At 38.8% G+C, this 16,632-nt stretch overlaps 1 protein-coding gene and 1 long non-coding RNA gene across 3 annotated transcripts; both read left to right on the forward strand.

Moving 5' to 3' along the window:
- The first annotated feature begins 85 nt into the window (after positions 1-85).
- LOC136265689 (uncharacterized) lies at positions 86-1,039 on the forward strand. Of its 2 annotated transcripts, none has more exons than XR_010705686.1 (2): positions 86-761; positions 806-1,039. It is a non-coding gene; the product is annotated as an uncharacterized lncRNA (long non-coding RNA). The 2 variants fall into 2 exon arrangements; XR_010705685.1 differs by having other exon boundaries at positions 819-1,039.
- Positions 1,040-6,301: 5,262 nt separating this feature from the next.
- Positions 6,302-7,214, forward strand: LOC136266253 (streptavidin-V1-like). Its single transcript, XM_066061262.1, has 3 exons — positions 6,302-6,380; positions 6,456-6,599; positions 6,751-7,214. The coding sequence occupies exons 1-3, from the start codon at positions 6,362-6,364 to the stop codon at positions 7,059-7,061; spliced, it is 474 nt and encodes a 157-aa protein (XP_065917334.1). The 5' UTR covers positions 6,302-6,361; the 3' UTR covers positions 7,062-7,214.
- The last annotated feature ends 9,418 nt before the right edge of the window (positions 7,215-16,632 follow it).

Raw genomic sequence — 16,632 nt, forward strand, 5'->3', positions numbered from 1 at the left:
TCAAAGTCAGTTTGAGAAATCTGAAGGTGTCATATACATGTATTATCAACTCTGTTGCAGTGCCAGATTAAGGTCATTCCCTCAAAGAGTTTAACATGTAGCTATCTACGAGAAGCAGTGTGCATGTTGAAGTATAGCACTAGAATCATTGCAAGAAAATGTAAGGTGCTTTTAAAAGCCATGCTGTACCCCTGTACCATGCCTTCTGTACAAATATCTTAATAGATCAGTCATTGCAAAAAAATGTAATGGATACTGATCAACAGTTACCACTTTTCTCCCATACTATAATAATTGTTGCAACACCCCTAACAGCCACACACACACACCCCTCCCTTTGTGAATCCTAGATCCACCTGTGATGGTGGAATCAGTATGATTTAGCCTTCCTTCACAAATACTCTAATAGAACAGTGCTAAGAAATAAAAGTGCAAATTTAAGAAATGCATTTTTATCATTATCTATGTAGCTCTTTTACAAGTCGGTGCCTTAGGTCCACTTTTATTCGTTAATGACTTACCTTCAAAAGTTTTACCGGTGGTTTGTTTTGCACTCTAATAATGCTGTGTACCATTAAGTTGATGTTGCTACTGAGATCAGTTGAAGCTGATATAGAGTCAGTGGACCTGAGTGATCAGGATGAATAGCAAGTCTTCAGTGATGTAATTTAGAGTTTCAAATCATTTGATCCTTCATTCTGATGGATGATATTCCTTTAATATGGAACAAAATGGACAGTCTGTTAAAGCCACTAATCCAGGTACCGTTTGGTATGACCTCATACAGTGGACTATGATTTTGCAGGTGTATATTATAGTTGAGCAGCAATTTCAGAAAGTACATACTTGCTTTACACACGAAGCATAAGAATGCAGAGAAGCACAAAACCTAGTGTTACTAGTAGCGTAGATGAGATACCTGTTAGCAAGATGTGCAAAACTGTATACAATTTGGTACTTAAAGTTTTATAGGAGCATACATGTGCTAACTGTGATCTGCATCATTTTCTCAATGTCATATATACCTGTTTGTATCTCACAGATTTAATTAAAAGATGGCTAAGAATAGAGTATAAATGCTTAGTAACTACAAATCACATTGTAGCTAGCTACAATGAGTCTTCACATAGCAAAGTAAAAACATACAAAACTGCTGAAAACACTCAGATCCAACCTAACCATGTAGATCTACATGTACACTAGATGGAAAGGACTACTTGCCCTGTTATTACTTAACACTCAGATGGTTGTGAACAATTAATTGGACAGGCATAACTCTCCATCAAATTATCGAGTCCCAGTACTCCTGATGGGCGGTTCTAGGATTTCTCAATGGGGGTGCTAGGCTATGGGCATCTACAATGGGGGGTAAAGGTGGCAACTGGTTGATACAACTAATAGTGCAATGTGCAGAGCATGAGGAGCATGTTTTTCTAGGGTATCTGGGGCATGCCTTTACAGGAAAGGTTTGCAAATCTTGGTGGGATCAAATTTGGCAATAATATTAACTGAACCTAGTAAGCATTGTAACCTTTAGAATAAGTGAAATCATTTTTCTACCGGTGGTAACTAACTTTCATATAAAGGACACTGCATAAATGCTACAATATGTGGTTTGAGTTCAAAGTTGAATCTAGGGGTTGGTTTTTGTTCTTTGTAGTTTAATGATGAATGTTCTATTAGAGTAGTTGACTGGTCTATTAAAGTATTCAAAGTTTAGCAGCTTTTTAAGCAGTTTACCCCTTTGATCTGCTCTTGTGGATTCTTAGAAGAGATTAGCTCTACTCACTCTTTCCATGTTTTCATTGCCCCATGTATGTTTTGAAAGCAACTGCACCTGTACTGTAGCTTCTACTATCTTCTAGCTAGCACACGGTAAAGTTTTGGAGGGGGGGGGGGGTGCTTCAGCCTCCCCCCCTCCCCCCATGCACCCCTTTCCCCTAAATCCACCCTTGCCTGAAAATATTACCTTCTAGCTGATTGCTGTTGTCAAATTAGCACCTACGTAGTACATTAATATAAGCACTTAAAACTGAGCTTAAAACCATAATAGGGTAGATGAAAAAAAGCTAAGAGTCTCTCCAAGCTTGTTTGGTTTCCATTCCACATAATTATACAATTCATGATCATCAGAATTAGACGTAAAGTTAAATTATGAATACAGCTTAAACTGGAACATAAAATTTATTGCCCTACATATCACATGTCATACTGCATGTCTATCTCCCAAAGTCAAAGTGGATTTGACGCACATAGCTGGAACCATTGCATCAATATCATTCCAAGAAGTAAACTATATCTAGGGACCAGTCTATTTTGCTTTTTTTTCTACCTATTTTTCTTTCCAGCAATTCTTTTATTTTTCACCTATTATGCTCCATATTTTGCTCAAGAATTATAAATTTTGCTCAGCACTGATCTTTGTTAATTGAATATTTACAAGTGCAAAGCTACAGTTTCGCCTTAAAGTGACTGTTCTATTAGAGTATCTCGATCAAAAATTACTTCTAACATGTAAAGCAAGAAGCCAGCTAATATTGCTTAACATGTGTGACTGTTTTATTAGGGTACCTCGATTGTCACTTGTTGTTCCTGTAACAATTAGCTATGCATTGTCGATATTTTAGCGTGTCTGACTGTTCTATTAGAGTATCTCGATCTTTTGTGCAGTTTTTATGTCCACTTCACAAAAATTGCACCTATTATGCCAGCATTTTGCTCATTGCTTTTACCCAACCATTATGCCAAAATTTTTGCTGGCGAAATCGACGGGTCCCTAACTATATCAGCCCACTTAGTCTTTTTTGATGAGGATAACAGTGACCACTTTCTTAACAGATGCAATGCTAATGGTATTGCAAACCACATAAATAATAGACATTAATTTTAGTTCCAATGAAAACAGTAGGTTTCAATAAGATACTTACTTTCTAAACGATATCTATGGCTTCAAGGTAGGCTAGAGTGTAACCAAAGAGGATAGTGTGCATGGCTGCCTGTGGAGGAGGTAATGTTACAGGATTCAGTCTGTCTTACTTCCACACACTATATATAGGGACCCCAGCTTTACTTGATTATCCAGTATAGAGTTGCTAATGTTGGTCACAGGCATCATGTGACCAAAACCCCAGACATCAGAATGAGACAAGCAAGGTGTTTCTAAGAAAACAGCATGGGGATTCTGAACATGTGGTGATACTTGTAAAGAATTCAACAGTATAAGGTATAGAATGTCCCAGTGAGAGGATTGGGGAGGTTAGATTGAAGGGGATGTTTATAAATTCATTGGTAAGGCCTTGCATGGTGCTCATTCTATTATACACATATACATGGTTGTCTTGTAAGCAGCAGGGGCGGATCCAGAGTTTCGAAAGAGGGGGGGCACTTTTCTGAAATACAGTTGAAGACCAAAAAAAACTTGCTGAAAACCAGTTGAAGACCAAAAAAAAAAAAAAAAAAAAAAAGGTCACAACAATAATAGCTAGTTATCCTTACCAACTATATCACATCTGTTATGTAAAATAAAATCCTATTTATAGCTTCATAGGTAAGCTACACTGCCTCATGAACATTGTGACTGCTTTATTAGAGTAATTGACTGCTCTATTAGAGTATCTCGATCTTGTATGCAATTTCTTGAAGGGGGGGGGGGGGGGGGGGGGGGGCATTTGCCCCAAATGCCCCATCCTGGATCCGCCACTGAGCAGTGTTGGGCAAGCTACTTTTTAAAAGTAACTAGTTACATATTACATATTACTTGCAACTGAACTATTTAGTTACAGTTACATATTACTCATAAAATAGAGTAACTATAATAATATTACATATTATATTACTTTGTGTCCACAGCCTTAAGCTGTCACGTGTGAAACTCAGTACCACCTTATCACGTGACATAATTTCGTTGTTGGGCAATGTGCAAATCTTGGTTATAAGTAAGAAGCTGGTGAATAAGCTTCATTCAGTAGGCTCCAATACTTCGTTGTGGCTAGGCATTACTCAGTGGATTACTAACGAGATTAGTAACTTCGTTACTTGTAGTAATAATATTACGTAGTATTAGACTCGTTACAGTAACTATATTACTTAGGTAACGCGTTACATTTGTAAGTAAAGTAACTTGAGTTATATTACCTGTATTTCGTTATATTACTTAGATACCACAAAAGTAATAATATTACGTAACGCGTTATGCACCTATCAATGTATTGCCCCACTACCCCCCCTCGGGCATATATGGGGCTATAGTGGGGATTTGACACAGCCGAATGTCAAATTAATGCCCCATAGTAGGGCAAACCTATCGTGTCAAATCCCCACCGTTGGCCCCAGTTGCAACGCGGGATTTACTCGGGATTTGACATAGCGAAGGAAGTTACAAAAAAAAAAAATTTTGGTTCTTACTGAACGATCATCAAATGCCCCATAGTGGGGCAGCAGTTTCGTGTCAATTCCCCCTGTAAGGCCCCACTTACGCCCGAGGGGGGGGGGGCAATACATTGATAGGTGCATTACTCCCAACACTGCTTGTAAGATACTTTGGTAACAACCTCCACTAATCAATTACCCAACTATGAAACTTCCATGCATCTATAAAGTTCAACTGTGGCACATAGTACCAATTTCCTCAGTAGTAGGTCACAAGATGTAAATACTCACTACATTTATATAATATACTTACTGACACAATATCTCTTTTCGGGGGCTAAAAGGGGAGCTAGTTGTGGCCAAAAGACTGACTGACTTTTGGCTAATTGTAAAGTGGCTAGTTCACTAAAATACCAACTAAATAGTATGAAGTTACATATATGTATGTGCACATCTTAAACCTCTTTTACGGCATATCTTGAGCTAGTCACACGTAACCAGATCACTTTTATGTTTTGTGTGGGGGGTGGGTGCCCACCCACACACAAAAAGTAGTGGTCTGGCAACTGGGGTTTACCCAGACCCATTAATTGGTAGACAGCTGAGCGCTATTGGTATGGCAGATACAAATTACAGTATGTATTGCTGATAATGTCATTTGTTGTACTTACTGTCCCAGTCCAACTTCAGATAGCGTCACTGTTCTATTAGTACCACCTACTATACCTTGCATCCAGAGTCTGAGGCACAAGATATTCCCACTAAGGATACTTGAAAATTTCAGGTAACGGTACCCTTGGTGTTAAAACCTTGAGCCATCTACAACACCTACAATATTGGGCTGGTTTAGCTGATGATGTACAACAATGCTGTTAACAATGCAATGCATGTCAAGTGTCAAAGTTACCATCTGTTAACTCAGGCACCACTTCAAAAGAACCAACGGTCATACACTCTAGGAACTTTGAAAGCTGTCCTTATCTCAAGTGCTGCAAGTCCTTGGCATCCAGAAGTCTAGAACCATGGCCTACTATCCCCCAAGGAGATGGAATGATTGACCTCTTTTTCCATTCTATATTGCAAATAGTCAGGTGTTGTGTGGACCAAGAAGATAACTGGGAGTGTTACTTGCCATTGGTATTACCTATATGCATATAGACCAACACAACACTCTTCAACAGGAGTATCTCATTTCAACTAATGTTTGGATGGTAGCCACAATGTTCACCATTTAAACCACCAACTGCCTTTGATCCAAACACTAACACTGCAGAGCTACAGGCTAAGTTAGCACAGTTTATTTAGCTCATAAAAATTAGGCCTCTGCTGCACGTAACCAAAAGTTTCACTATGATTAACATAGAGATCCAGTTTGGCTGTCAAGTGGTCTATAAATGGGAAGGAAAGTGAACTATTGTGGAAGTTAAGACTCCTGAAAATTACAAATGGGACAAACACTAAGGTGGTATCAACACCAAAGTATATCACAGACTGATATGAAGTATATCACAGACTGATATGAAGTATATCACAGACTGATATGAAGTATATCACAGACTGATATATAACACATTACCAACACATGGACAACCTTCAGCCTTAGTTACCAAACTTGGGACAAGCTTTTTAGAAGGGGGTAGTGAACTATTATATTTATGCATCTATTTATCTGCACCCACAAGATGTATTTATAATGAATGCAAGTGTGTCTGTAATTGACTCTGATTATTTCCTTAAATGTGTGACAAATTTATTATTCTATTACAGGTGGCTGCAGCAGCTATACTTCCTGATCATTACTGACTAGATTGTCTACATAGTTGTTAATGCACATATATGGTCTTGCAGCCACATAAATTGCCCATTGATTTGTTTTCAAGGAAGATTCTGTGAAATCATAACTATAAATACAGAAATCATAACTATGAATATAGAAATCAACAGTAATGTGGTCATTAATAAGAAGAAGGAATTTAATCAGTTGTAGCTGAAAATGGCTGACAAGAAAACAAGTAAGTCTTTGGAGTTATAATAATAGATAACTGTACTATGTGTAGCAATAAGTTATATTGTTTGCCTCTATATAGTTAGCACTCCCAAATCCCTGGTAGGACCATGGTACAATGAACTGGGTTCTGTGATGGAGATTCGTGATAGCACTGAGGAGGGTGTGTTAGTAGGTAGATTCAACTCAACTGTGGGAAATGCTGAGGGTTGGTATGAATTAAGAGGTAAGCTGCATACTGAATTTGTGTTGTGTTTATCATAAAATTGTGGTAATTAATAATAACAGATACGGTTACTTGTTTGCAGCTATATAGTTCACATAACATGTGTATAGTGTTTCAATTTTGGGACCATATCTGTCACTCTTGTATATAGGCACATATGACAAAGATGGTTCAGAGAGTTTTGGAACTATAGGTTGGGCTGTTACATTTAACAATTCGGAACAAGGCGACTCCTGTTCTACTTGCACTTGGTCTGGACTGAGGAAACTGCAACTTGATGGCAATCCAGTCATAATTACTACATGGCTGTTAACCAGGCAGAAGAAGGAGGATACAAAGATCTGGGAATCTACCCATGTCAACAAAGATTACTTTTATAGGACACTGCCTAAAGATGAAAAGATACAGGCAGCACCAACTGCCCAGAATTCCAAGGAACCTGCTAGTACAAAATCAGATTAAAGTTTGAGCCTTGCTTTGAAGAATTTAACCCGCAAATATTTTTACATTGTATATTCATAGTTTGTATAGTCATAACAGTTGACAAGAATTTGTAAACCTTGAACTGCTGAATTTTGTACATATAAATTTGTCTCTGTTTAATTTAAATGTTAATCTGTTAACAACTAATGCACAGGAAATGCATTTCTATGACAAATTTTTCCTGATTTACGGTAGCTTTAAAACCATAGAGAAATAGAGTCAAAATAGGTCTAGTACATACAAGTGGCTTGGTTCTAATGGGCAGTATATGATGTTTGCATCACATGACGTATGTATAGTGTTTCAATTAGACAAAAGTCTGTCAAACGTTTATAGGCACATCTGATTGGCGATACTGCATCACATGAGTTGACATGACATCTGTGATACATGTGATGCAGTATCGCCAATCAGATTCCATGCAGTCTGTCATCTTTTATAGTAGGTAGTAGCGCTACCATAAATAAATTTAACGGGTAGTATATGTTATCTCTATGCCGCAGAGGAATCCTTGGGAAAAACATGGGTCTGCTTTTATACCCATTACACTTTGGCATAATTGTCAACAAATCATCCTATGCATTGTTTTATACCAATATGCTACAGCCCCTTTGAAAGTTATAGTGAGTATTATATAAAGGGCTGTTGCATAATGTGACTGCACCAAAGTTAGCAAGTCACATAAAAATTGAACAAAATTATGCATGGGCTATTCATATTGCTCTTCCTGTAAGGTATGTGTAGGAGATGATTGTTATTTAATGGAGCAATCATTTCCTACACATCATGTACAACAGAAGAATGCTGTGTAGCTAGTAGCAAGAGTTCATAATATAAAAACGGAACTCTTGCTAGTAGTTATGCACTCAAGTGTAAAGTGTTACACTCGATTGTATAAGTGTTACACTCAATTGTACTATGTTACCATACAATTACACCTTGTTTTGTCTACCTATATTATGCCAGCACAAATCAATTGTCTAGGCTGTTTCTTTATGTTTGAAAAGAGCACAAGTGTTGAAGGCCTGCAGGACTACAGTCAGCCTGGTTAAACTGATATAGCTACTGGTTAAAATCATATATGTAACATAATATCATGGTGCAATTAATTTTTATCCTCCATAAAGGATGTTTACCTCAATGCCTCAATGTATTAAAGGGACAATGCGCTGTTTACATGCTGTATTACGTTTTGATGTATGAAAGCCACTCAACGCTTGTCCAAGACCAGCTCATTGCATTGTGTATCTTGTCAAGTTCATGTCGCAGGTGGTAAAGTACAAGCATCATATGATTTTGTTGGGCCCCAAAATAGTCAGATGTTGTAAACAGCACATTGTCCCTTTAAACTAATTTGTAAATACAGTGACTAGTGTCTTCTTTCTTTGTGCCGTTGAATATTTCAGTGCCCACATATTTATGTATGGTGAGGTAAATTATCATTACGAGGATGAAAGCTAGCTGTTTAAAATTGATCAAGAATTAAGGCTCTTGGAAAGATGAAATCAAGTGATCAAGGCATTATTTTGGCGATCAAACTTTTTGATCCCGGTCGCGAGGCGGTATGGAAATGACTGCCCCTTGCTAAGCCCAAACAAGCACCCTGATGACTCACTGACCCGGATTAATTAAAGCCGAGGCGTGCGATAAGAGCTCTAGTCTACAGTGAGTGAGACTACGTTTTGAGCGTTCGATTCGTGTTGAGTAAACAGGGGCGGATCCAGACTTTTAAAAAGGGGGGTTCCACTTTGGAATTGCAACTTCAGCTAGTCGTAGGTTGATCAAAAAAAAAAAGGTCTTCACCTACTGACAATAGCTACCCCTCACCATAGATACCCTCAGTTTCGTGTTACATACTGCACTTGCTAATAAAAAAAAAAAATGAATGGGCGGGGCGTGACTGAGCGTATGTTTGTAACGCGATAAGTGGGCGTGGCGAAAGAGCCACGAAATAGCGCTTATAAGTTTCCACGGCGTCAAACGAACAATTTCGTTTATCACGTGATCCAATCCGGGTCGGACCCGGAGAAAATGTGACCCGGTTTCAACGCTGGTAGGGACCATATAGCACATTGATAAAAAGTCAGACACCTCAACTCTCACGCGACACACGCATCAGATTGTTGTCTCACGCATGCTCGCACGCATGCTCGCACGCATGCTCGCACGCATGCTCGCACGCATGCTCGCACGCATGGTTTTCCATCTCACCGGCGCATTGCAATTCTTGAAAAATTAAGCTCTTATGTACTGAAGTTAATTTCACTTCACTTCAAACCTCTCACACAACAGTGCTAAGTATATGTTAAAGCATAGCCGCGAGTGCTGTATGAAAAAAGTACGAGGCGCGCGGCCGAGATGCTAATAAAGCACTCGGCTTCGCCTGAGCCTCAGGCGAAGCCGAGTGCTTTATTAGCATCTCGGAGGCGCGCCTCGTACTTTTTTTTTTTTTTGCCTCAGGCGAAGCCGAGTGCTTTATTAGCATCTCGGCCGCGCGCCTCGTACTTTTTTTCATATAGCACGAGCAAGGCTATGCTTTAAATGATTTATGGAACTTTCTAGTCGTGTAGCTTCACCATACACTAGGACTCGTAACTAACAATCGTTTCACGAATTATTAGCAGCCTGAACGCACACAAACTAGTTTAACAAAGTAACTCACGCGTATTTCACCATAGTTTGGCATAGTAGACGTTCATAGCGTCTTTTGGCAGGTTTTGCTCGCAAGTCACAATCGATTCTATTGTGAGTCACATGGTGAAGTATTTCCGTGATATCTCCAGGACTTGTCCATTTACATTAACAAACGTAACAGCAACGTTACCTTCTCCCACCCATCATCGAAGCATTTAGGTATGTCTATAAAAGCAATCGAATGGTGCAGCTCGTTTTTTTTTTTTTTTTTGTTTGTATAATACAGTTACAATACAAATTACTCTACAACTAAACTACAAACACAATTAATTACAACAGGGGCTTGGGGAAAGGAGAATCAGAGTCCTCACACTGCAAAGCCCAGTACCGTAAAATCATACGGGCATTGTTCGTCCATAAAGAAACTGAAAGTTGTTGTAACAAATGTTTACGAGCCTGTTTGGTTGATGCACCACTTCTGGCTGTGGTGCGTTCAGCGATGGTACGAAGGGTCTGAAGCACAAATGGTGACCAAAAACCAAAAGTTTCTACAACAAGTGGGACAAAGTCACACCCTGCCTCCTCTACAGCATCTTGATGTCTCTGGTCCTTGGCTAACTCACCTGCTGCAGCAGCTACCCCAGCACAAAAAGAAGAAAAAGAAATGTGAGAAGGCTGGGTAGTGCTACGAACAGACACATCAAAATAAGCTGGACGACCATGCTGAAAGTCAGGGTGGTACACATCACCTGGGCGAGAATTATCTTCATAAGAAACACGTTGTTCCTTCAAAACTCCTGAGTGACTCTGGGACAAAGCATGACATACAATGTCAACTAGAGCATCATGGCGACAAATTCTCATAGGACCATGAGAACATTCTAGAAGATGGTCACCAAATTGGTCAATGGAAGTAAGACACACACATAATGGGGAAAGTGGAAATAGAGGGATTCCGAGCCACAAACGAAGGCCAACAACAAACAACTCAGGACCAGGAATAGCCAGAGCAAGGGAGACTTGAGGAATAGCTTTGAGCCATCCACTACTAGTACCAGATGAGTGAGAGAGAGCAGTAAGTCGAGCACGGTTTCGGATGTTGAAAGAAGCAAATAGTTGGTCATACTGATACTCGTATTGGCTGGGGTGATTGATCACTCAGCGCGGCGAGGCTATCAGCCTTCACCGGCTTGGGTGATTAGTCGTACTGGCGCGAGCCCCATAGGCTATTAGCCTACACTAAGGCACGTGGGCAACTGTGCTTTATTGCCCACAAAGAGTGCTTTATTGCACCGTAAAGAGTGCTTTATTGAACGAATAAAGCACTCTTTGCGGTGCAATAGAGCACTCTTTGTGGTCGATGAAGCAGTTGGTCGGCTGAGAGTGTACTTTATGAAATTTAAAGTACACTTTTTCCTTTGATCTCGCCCACGCAAAGTTCTATAATAGCTAAAAATGGAGAGGTATAGCCGGCTGAAAATAGCCAAAGGAAGTAGCGAAATTTGCGATTTTTTACAGGATTTTTCTACTAAGACAAGATCTCACTCATTTTAACCTCAGGTCTCACTCCAAGTGCACTTTCTAGGTTGAGGTCTCTGAAAAAGCACTGAAACAAGTTGGAGTAGTCCATGATATTAAATCACCGTAAAACAATAAGAAGTGTTAGCTATATCCCTATACTGTGCATTTCTGTTATGGTATCTTGAACACAGTAGGGATATAACACTTCTTATTATTTTACGGTGATTTAACATCATGGACTACTCCAACTTGTTTCAGTACTTTTTATCGATGTGCTACTTTAGTTGAAAATTCCAAATTTTTTCATGTACTTGTATTAACTTATTGAGACAGTGGATATAGGAAGATTGTTCAAGAGACTGGAATGGAAGTTGATGCCTTGTGCCAAATGTTTGAACAAGGTGTTTAAATTTATTGATAGTAGATGTTGGAAGATTACTCACAAGAGAGGCTCATATGGAAGCCGTCACCAGAGTGTAGAGATAACAAGTACTGCCCATTAAATTCATTCATGACTGAATACGTAGCACTACTATCTACTACAAAAGATGACAGACTGGGTAACATGATGGTTGCAGTCATTGTACAGGATGTAGGAAGTTTGCTCAAGAGATTGGTATGGAAATCACCAACACTGGCACCAAGTCGGTGGCAAGTATTTAAACCTGGTGGTTATAATTGTATGATATCATATAGTACAGGACACTTTAATTTATTGAGATATTGATTGCTCAAGAGATTGGTATGTAGGTTGCCAGCACTTATACTGTATGGGATAAGATGAATTATCTTGTAGTTCATTCTGGTTGTCTCCATGTAGGTAGCCATGCAAGCTAGGAATGTTAACAATTGACATTTATGTATATTACACATTTCAAATTATGGTTTGAAAAGATATTATATAGGTTTGGCTGCATCTATGGAATCAGTGTTGTGCTGACGTGTTTCACAGAAATTAAGTACATAGCTACTTGTGAAATTTTGCATTTAGGAGTTGTGGTGAGCTGACACATGTTCCAGAAATTAAGTATTTTTTTGCATAAGTGTACTATAACAGTGCATGTAATGGGTTGTGGTGCCCCATCACTTGCAAAGACTGAAATATGCACAGAAATCCTCTAGTTAGGTACTTATGGGGGATGGCCATGGAATACATACATTATGTCTGGCATGTATATCAGCACATGCATTAGTAAGAGATAGATGAATGCTACAGTACATCAATATCATAATATACATTGCATAGCAGCTAGTACGCACAGCTCTGATGTGCTTCTAATTGTCAACTTGTGAAGCTATACCATCAGACAAATATAAGTTGTGCTAATTGTCAGATTCTTTGTGTTGTTAACTACAAGGACTTCGTCTACTGTTTATAAATAGATAGTGTTGACAACACACCAGTTTGAGCGTGTTTCTCAATACTAGTGGTGTGTGGTCCTGTGTGGATCATAGTACAGAGATGAGTGAAATGGCTTACTCTACCAATCAAGAAACAGATGATCAAGGCTCTGATCTTCCAGGATATGTCCCCTACCTGTCCTTGGTGTTCAGGCTGGTTGCCGCTACAATGGTCAACTTGCTCCAGGCTGGCTGGGTCATCTTCACTATCAAAACTACCAGAAGCTTACACAAGGCTCATAATATATTTCTAACTAACCTACTGATTGCTGGGACGATATTTACACTATCAGACACCTTGATCACTAGCACAATGATGATTAGTTACCAGTTAGGAGTGGAGTCTCCAATCAGTTGCTATCCATTGAAGCTTCGTATAATGTAAATATTGTACCATTTGTGATGATAGCAGCTGACAAGGTGATAGTGGTAACTTCTCCTTTCAAGCACAAGAAAATGATGACACTTCGTGTTATAACATCATTGCTATGTGGGTGTTAGCTGTCATACCTACTGCTTTCAGTGTTCTGTTAGATGTAAATGGTATCACTGACATCCCAAAAAATGGAACTTGTTTGTTTAGTGGAAGTGGCTTCATTGGACTTATCTTTGTTATCATATTACCAGCTTTTGTGACATCAATCCTTACAACTGCCCTCAATGTTTACTTAGCTGTGAAAGCTTATCAGGTTCAAAAACAAATTGAGAAGGAGATGAGGCTAGCAGGACACAACAGCCAGTCTGGAAATCTTAAGGCCTTAAAGAAGAAGCACGAACAACATCATATGGAACAGGAAGTCCATCATCATGTTACTTGTGGTCACCTCTGGCAATGGCCTGTTCCTGATACCATTGAAGTTTTTTCACCAGCACTCAGGTTTATCAAGACCTTGTGGACTATGTCATTATTCCTAACACTGAATTTGTGCTGCAGTTCTTTTATGTTCTTGTGAATGGGTTGTTCTTCAAAAAGATCCGTGAACCAATGACAAAGCACTTCAGAAGGTTTTTGACGATTAACAAAAAGTCAATTCAATTACCCCACAACCGTGAAGGAATGCATGAATGTAACTTTATGTAGTCTATTAACATTACATTAGGTATATACATACTGTACTAAACTTATAACCATATTAAGTGACTTACTTATTTAGCATATAGTGTTAAGATCACTATAATGTCACTATCAAGATGCTAAAGTTTCTGTAGCAACACCTACCACATATGTGACTGGATTTGCGAAAAGGGGTCTTCCACGCACATCCAATTCTATGAACTTGGAAGACCATAACTTTGTGTTCAAGTAACATATAAGCCTGAAGTTTTCTCCATCCATTACGCTTTGCTGGTACCCAGTACTGACCAAAGTTCAAGGCATTAGCTTTTTCCAATCTGAAGTTACAGATTGTCAAAGTTGGTAAATTGGATGTGTGTGGAGGACCCCTTTTCGCAAATCCGGTTACATATATACAATACTGAAAACACCACACACAACAGTAATTTCATCTTGCTGACTTCAGTTTATTATTATTATTAGCACTTTACAGTGGCCAGCACTGAAGGTCTGACAGCAACATGTGTGCAGCCTTAGGATTACCTAACCTAATTACAAGGACTTTGACTTCAATGGCTTATAGCTAATAAGATGCAACAGAAAAGGGGCCAAGTAAGGAAAAAAATCCCTCCAACCCCAGGATTCGAACTGCAGGTCACCCAATGTCTACTCGGAGCCAGAAACCAGTGTAACAGAAAAATCTTTATATTATCTTGTGATTTGTATAACATACATACATAATAGCACTTCACATACATTACTCTGTGAATGCTATCCCACTAGGGACCTGTGAGAAGGCTTAAAGCCTGTGAATACAGGGAGTCAGAAACATGTAACTAAAACGTGAAGAATGCAGTAGTGACTTGATCCCCAGCAACATGCAGTCTAGGCATGTGCCAAAGGAGCCACAACAGCTGGGTTATATACCTTATGTGTAAATTCTAGCAATCGTGAGAATACTTTCACATAATAAACAAGCCATACACTAGTTTGATGGGCTCCAGAGTTTTGTACATTACCTAATATAGAATAGCAATGCTGTACATAAAACAGACGTGATTAGATGTAAGTACTATACACAACATCTCAAAACAGCCATATTAGGAAGTACAAGACCACTATAAAGTTGTGTGTTTACTGATCATTTCAGCCAATCTTTTAGTAGCAGTAAAGTTGATAGTTGACAATGATTGTTGTTACAATTGTTATAACAGTACTAGTTCTAGTTAGTGCTACAACAGTTGATGGATCTGTGATAGATAACTGTTGTAGTGTTACAGCTAAAGGTAACTACTTTGCTACAAAGAGACCATCTCCAGGAATATATACCATCAGGGATCCCTGCTCAACAACCACATCAGGACATACAACACAAGGATATTGTGACACACTAACTGATGGTGGAGGATGGATGGTAATCCAGAGGAGAATACAAGGTGTTAATGAAGACTTCAATAGATTCTGGTGGGAATATGAACTAGGATTTGGTAATCTCCAAACTGAATTTTGGTGCGGACTGCACTCCCTACACTGCTTAACCAGTAAAAGACAATGGGAACTATGGATAGACCTCACATTTGCCAATGGAACTGACACTTATCTCCACTATAATCACTTCAGTGTAGGATCACCAAATACAAGCTATACACTAAGTATATCAGGATTTACTGGGATTACTCCATGGGATCCATTTACTAAATATTCCTTAAGTGGACAACAATTCACCACTCGCGATAGAGACAATGACAAATAGAGTGGAAATTGTGCAGTTAATGGACATGGTCCTAATGGTACAGGTGGATGGTGGCATACTCATTGCAATTGGATCAACCTGAGCTTCAACTACAAACATAGTGGATCACAGGGGTTTACTTACCTAGACTACAAATGGCATGATCCATCATTCATAGAAATGGAAATACGCAAAATGGGATGTACTGCCTAGTAACTCTTACTCAGTATTACTGTTGTGTTGTAGAAACTTTGTTAGTAGCTGCATCCTTTAGATGGTATGTATGCATGCTTTTTTGTATACACATTTAGCAGCAGCAATTGTGCACATGGCGATTACGGTACAGTGGTATAATGTTTTTATATCAATGTCAACTACAGGAAAACTAACTTGACTGTGTATTTACCTACCAATGGCATGTTCCATTATTCATAGAAATGAAAATTCACAAAGTGGGATGCACTGCCTAGTGACCCTCTCTCAGTATATTACTGCTGCATTATAAAGAATTTGTTGGTAGTTGCATCTTTTGCATCACACGTGGATAATGTTTTCTATCTTTTATGTTAACTCAAATGTAAATGATTGAATTGAAAACAAGACATTAAAGAGTGTCAATTCTTTTGTGGCTGTAGCTTGGTCTTTCTAGCATAATCATGTAAGACACTAAATATGTTACAGTTTCTATCATGCATTTCTAAACCACAATATGTGCTTATCACATAATTTACTGGTTAATAGCCACATTGTCATCTTGAATTATTTCCTAAGAGCCGCCCTTGGACAAGAGCTGTGGCTTTCATCTAGCTTCTTCACATCATAGCTATATACTTTTCCCTGCAGCAAATTACAGTAGCCAAAGCTATTAATATGTAAACACAGTATCCGAAATGAGAAGTTCTGTTTCTGGAATCCTTTGCACCCTCCCGAATTGATATTTATATTGTCAGTTTCAATGTGTTGGGAAAGTCATCATGTATGTGACAATTGACTGATCTTTCTTCTTTCAAAATTGCAGGGTAGATATTAAAATGAAGTAGTGGTCCATGTGCTAAATAGTAGTGACCAAGAGAATTGATTGTTAGCTCTCTAACCCCTACTTTAACTTGTAGTAATACCACAGTAGGATTTTTCACACATATAGACACAGTTGTGGTATATACTCATGTCTCTTGATTCACTACTCTTTGGTGCATTTATCCCAACTT

This window comes from Dysidea avara, chromosome 9 (assembly GCF_963678975.1).
Source record: "Dysidea avara chromosome 9, odDysAvar1.4, whole genome shotgun sequence".
Lineage (NCBI taxonomy): Eukaryota > Metazoa > Porifera > Demospongiae > Dictyoceratida > Dysideidae > Dysidea > Dysidea avara.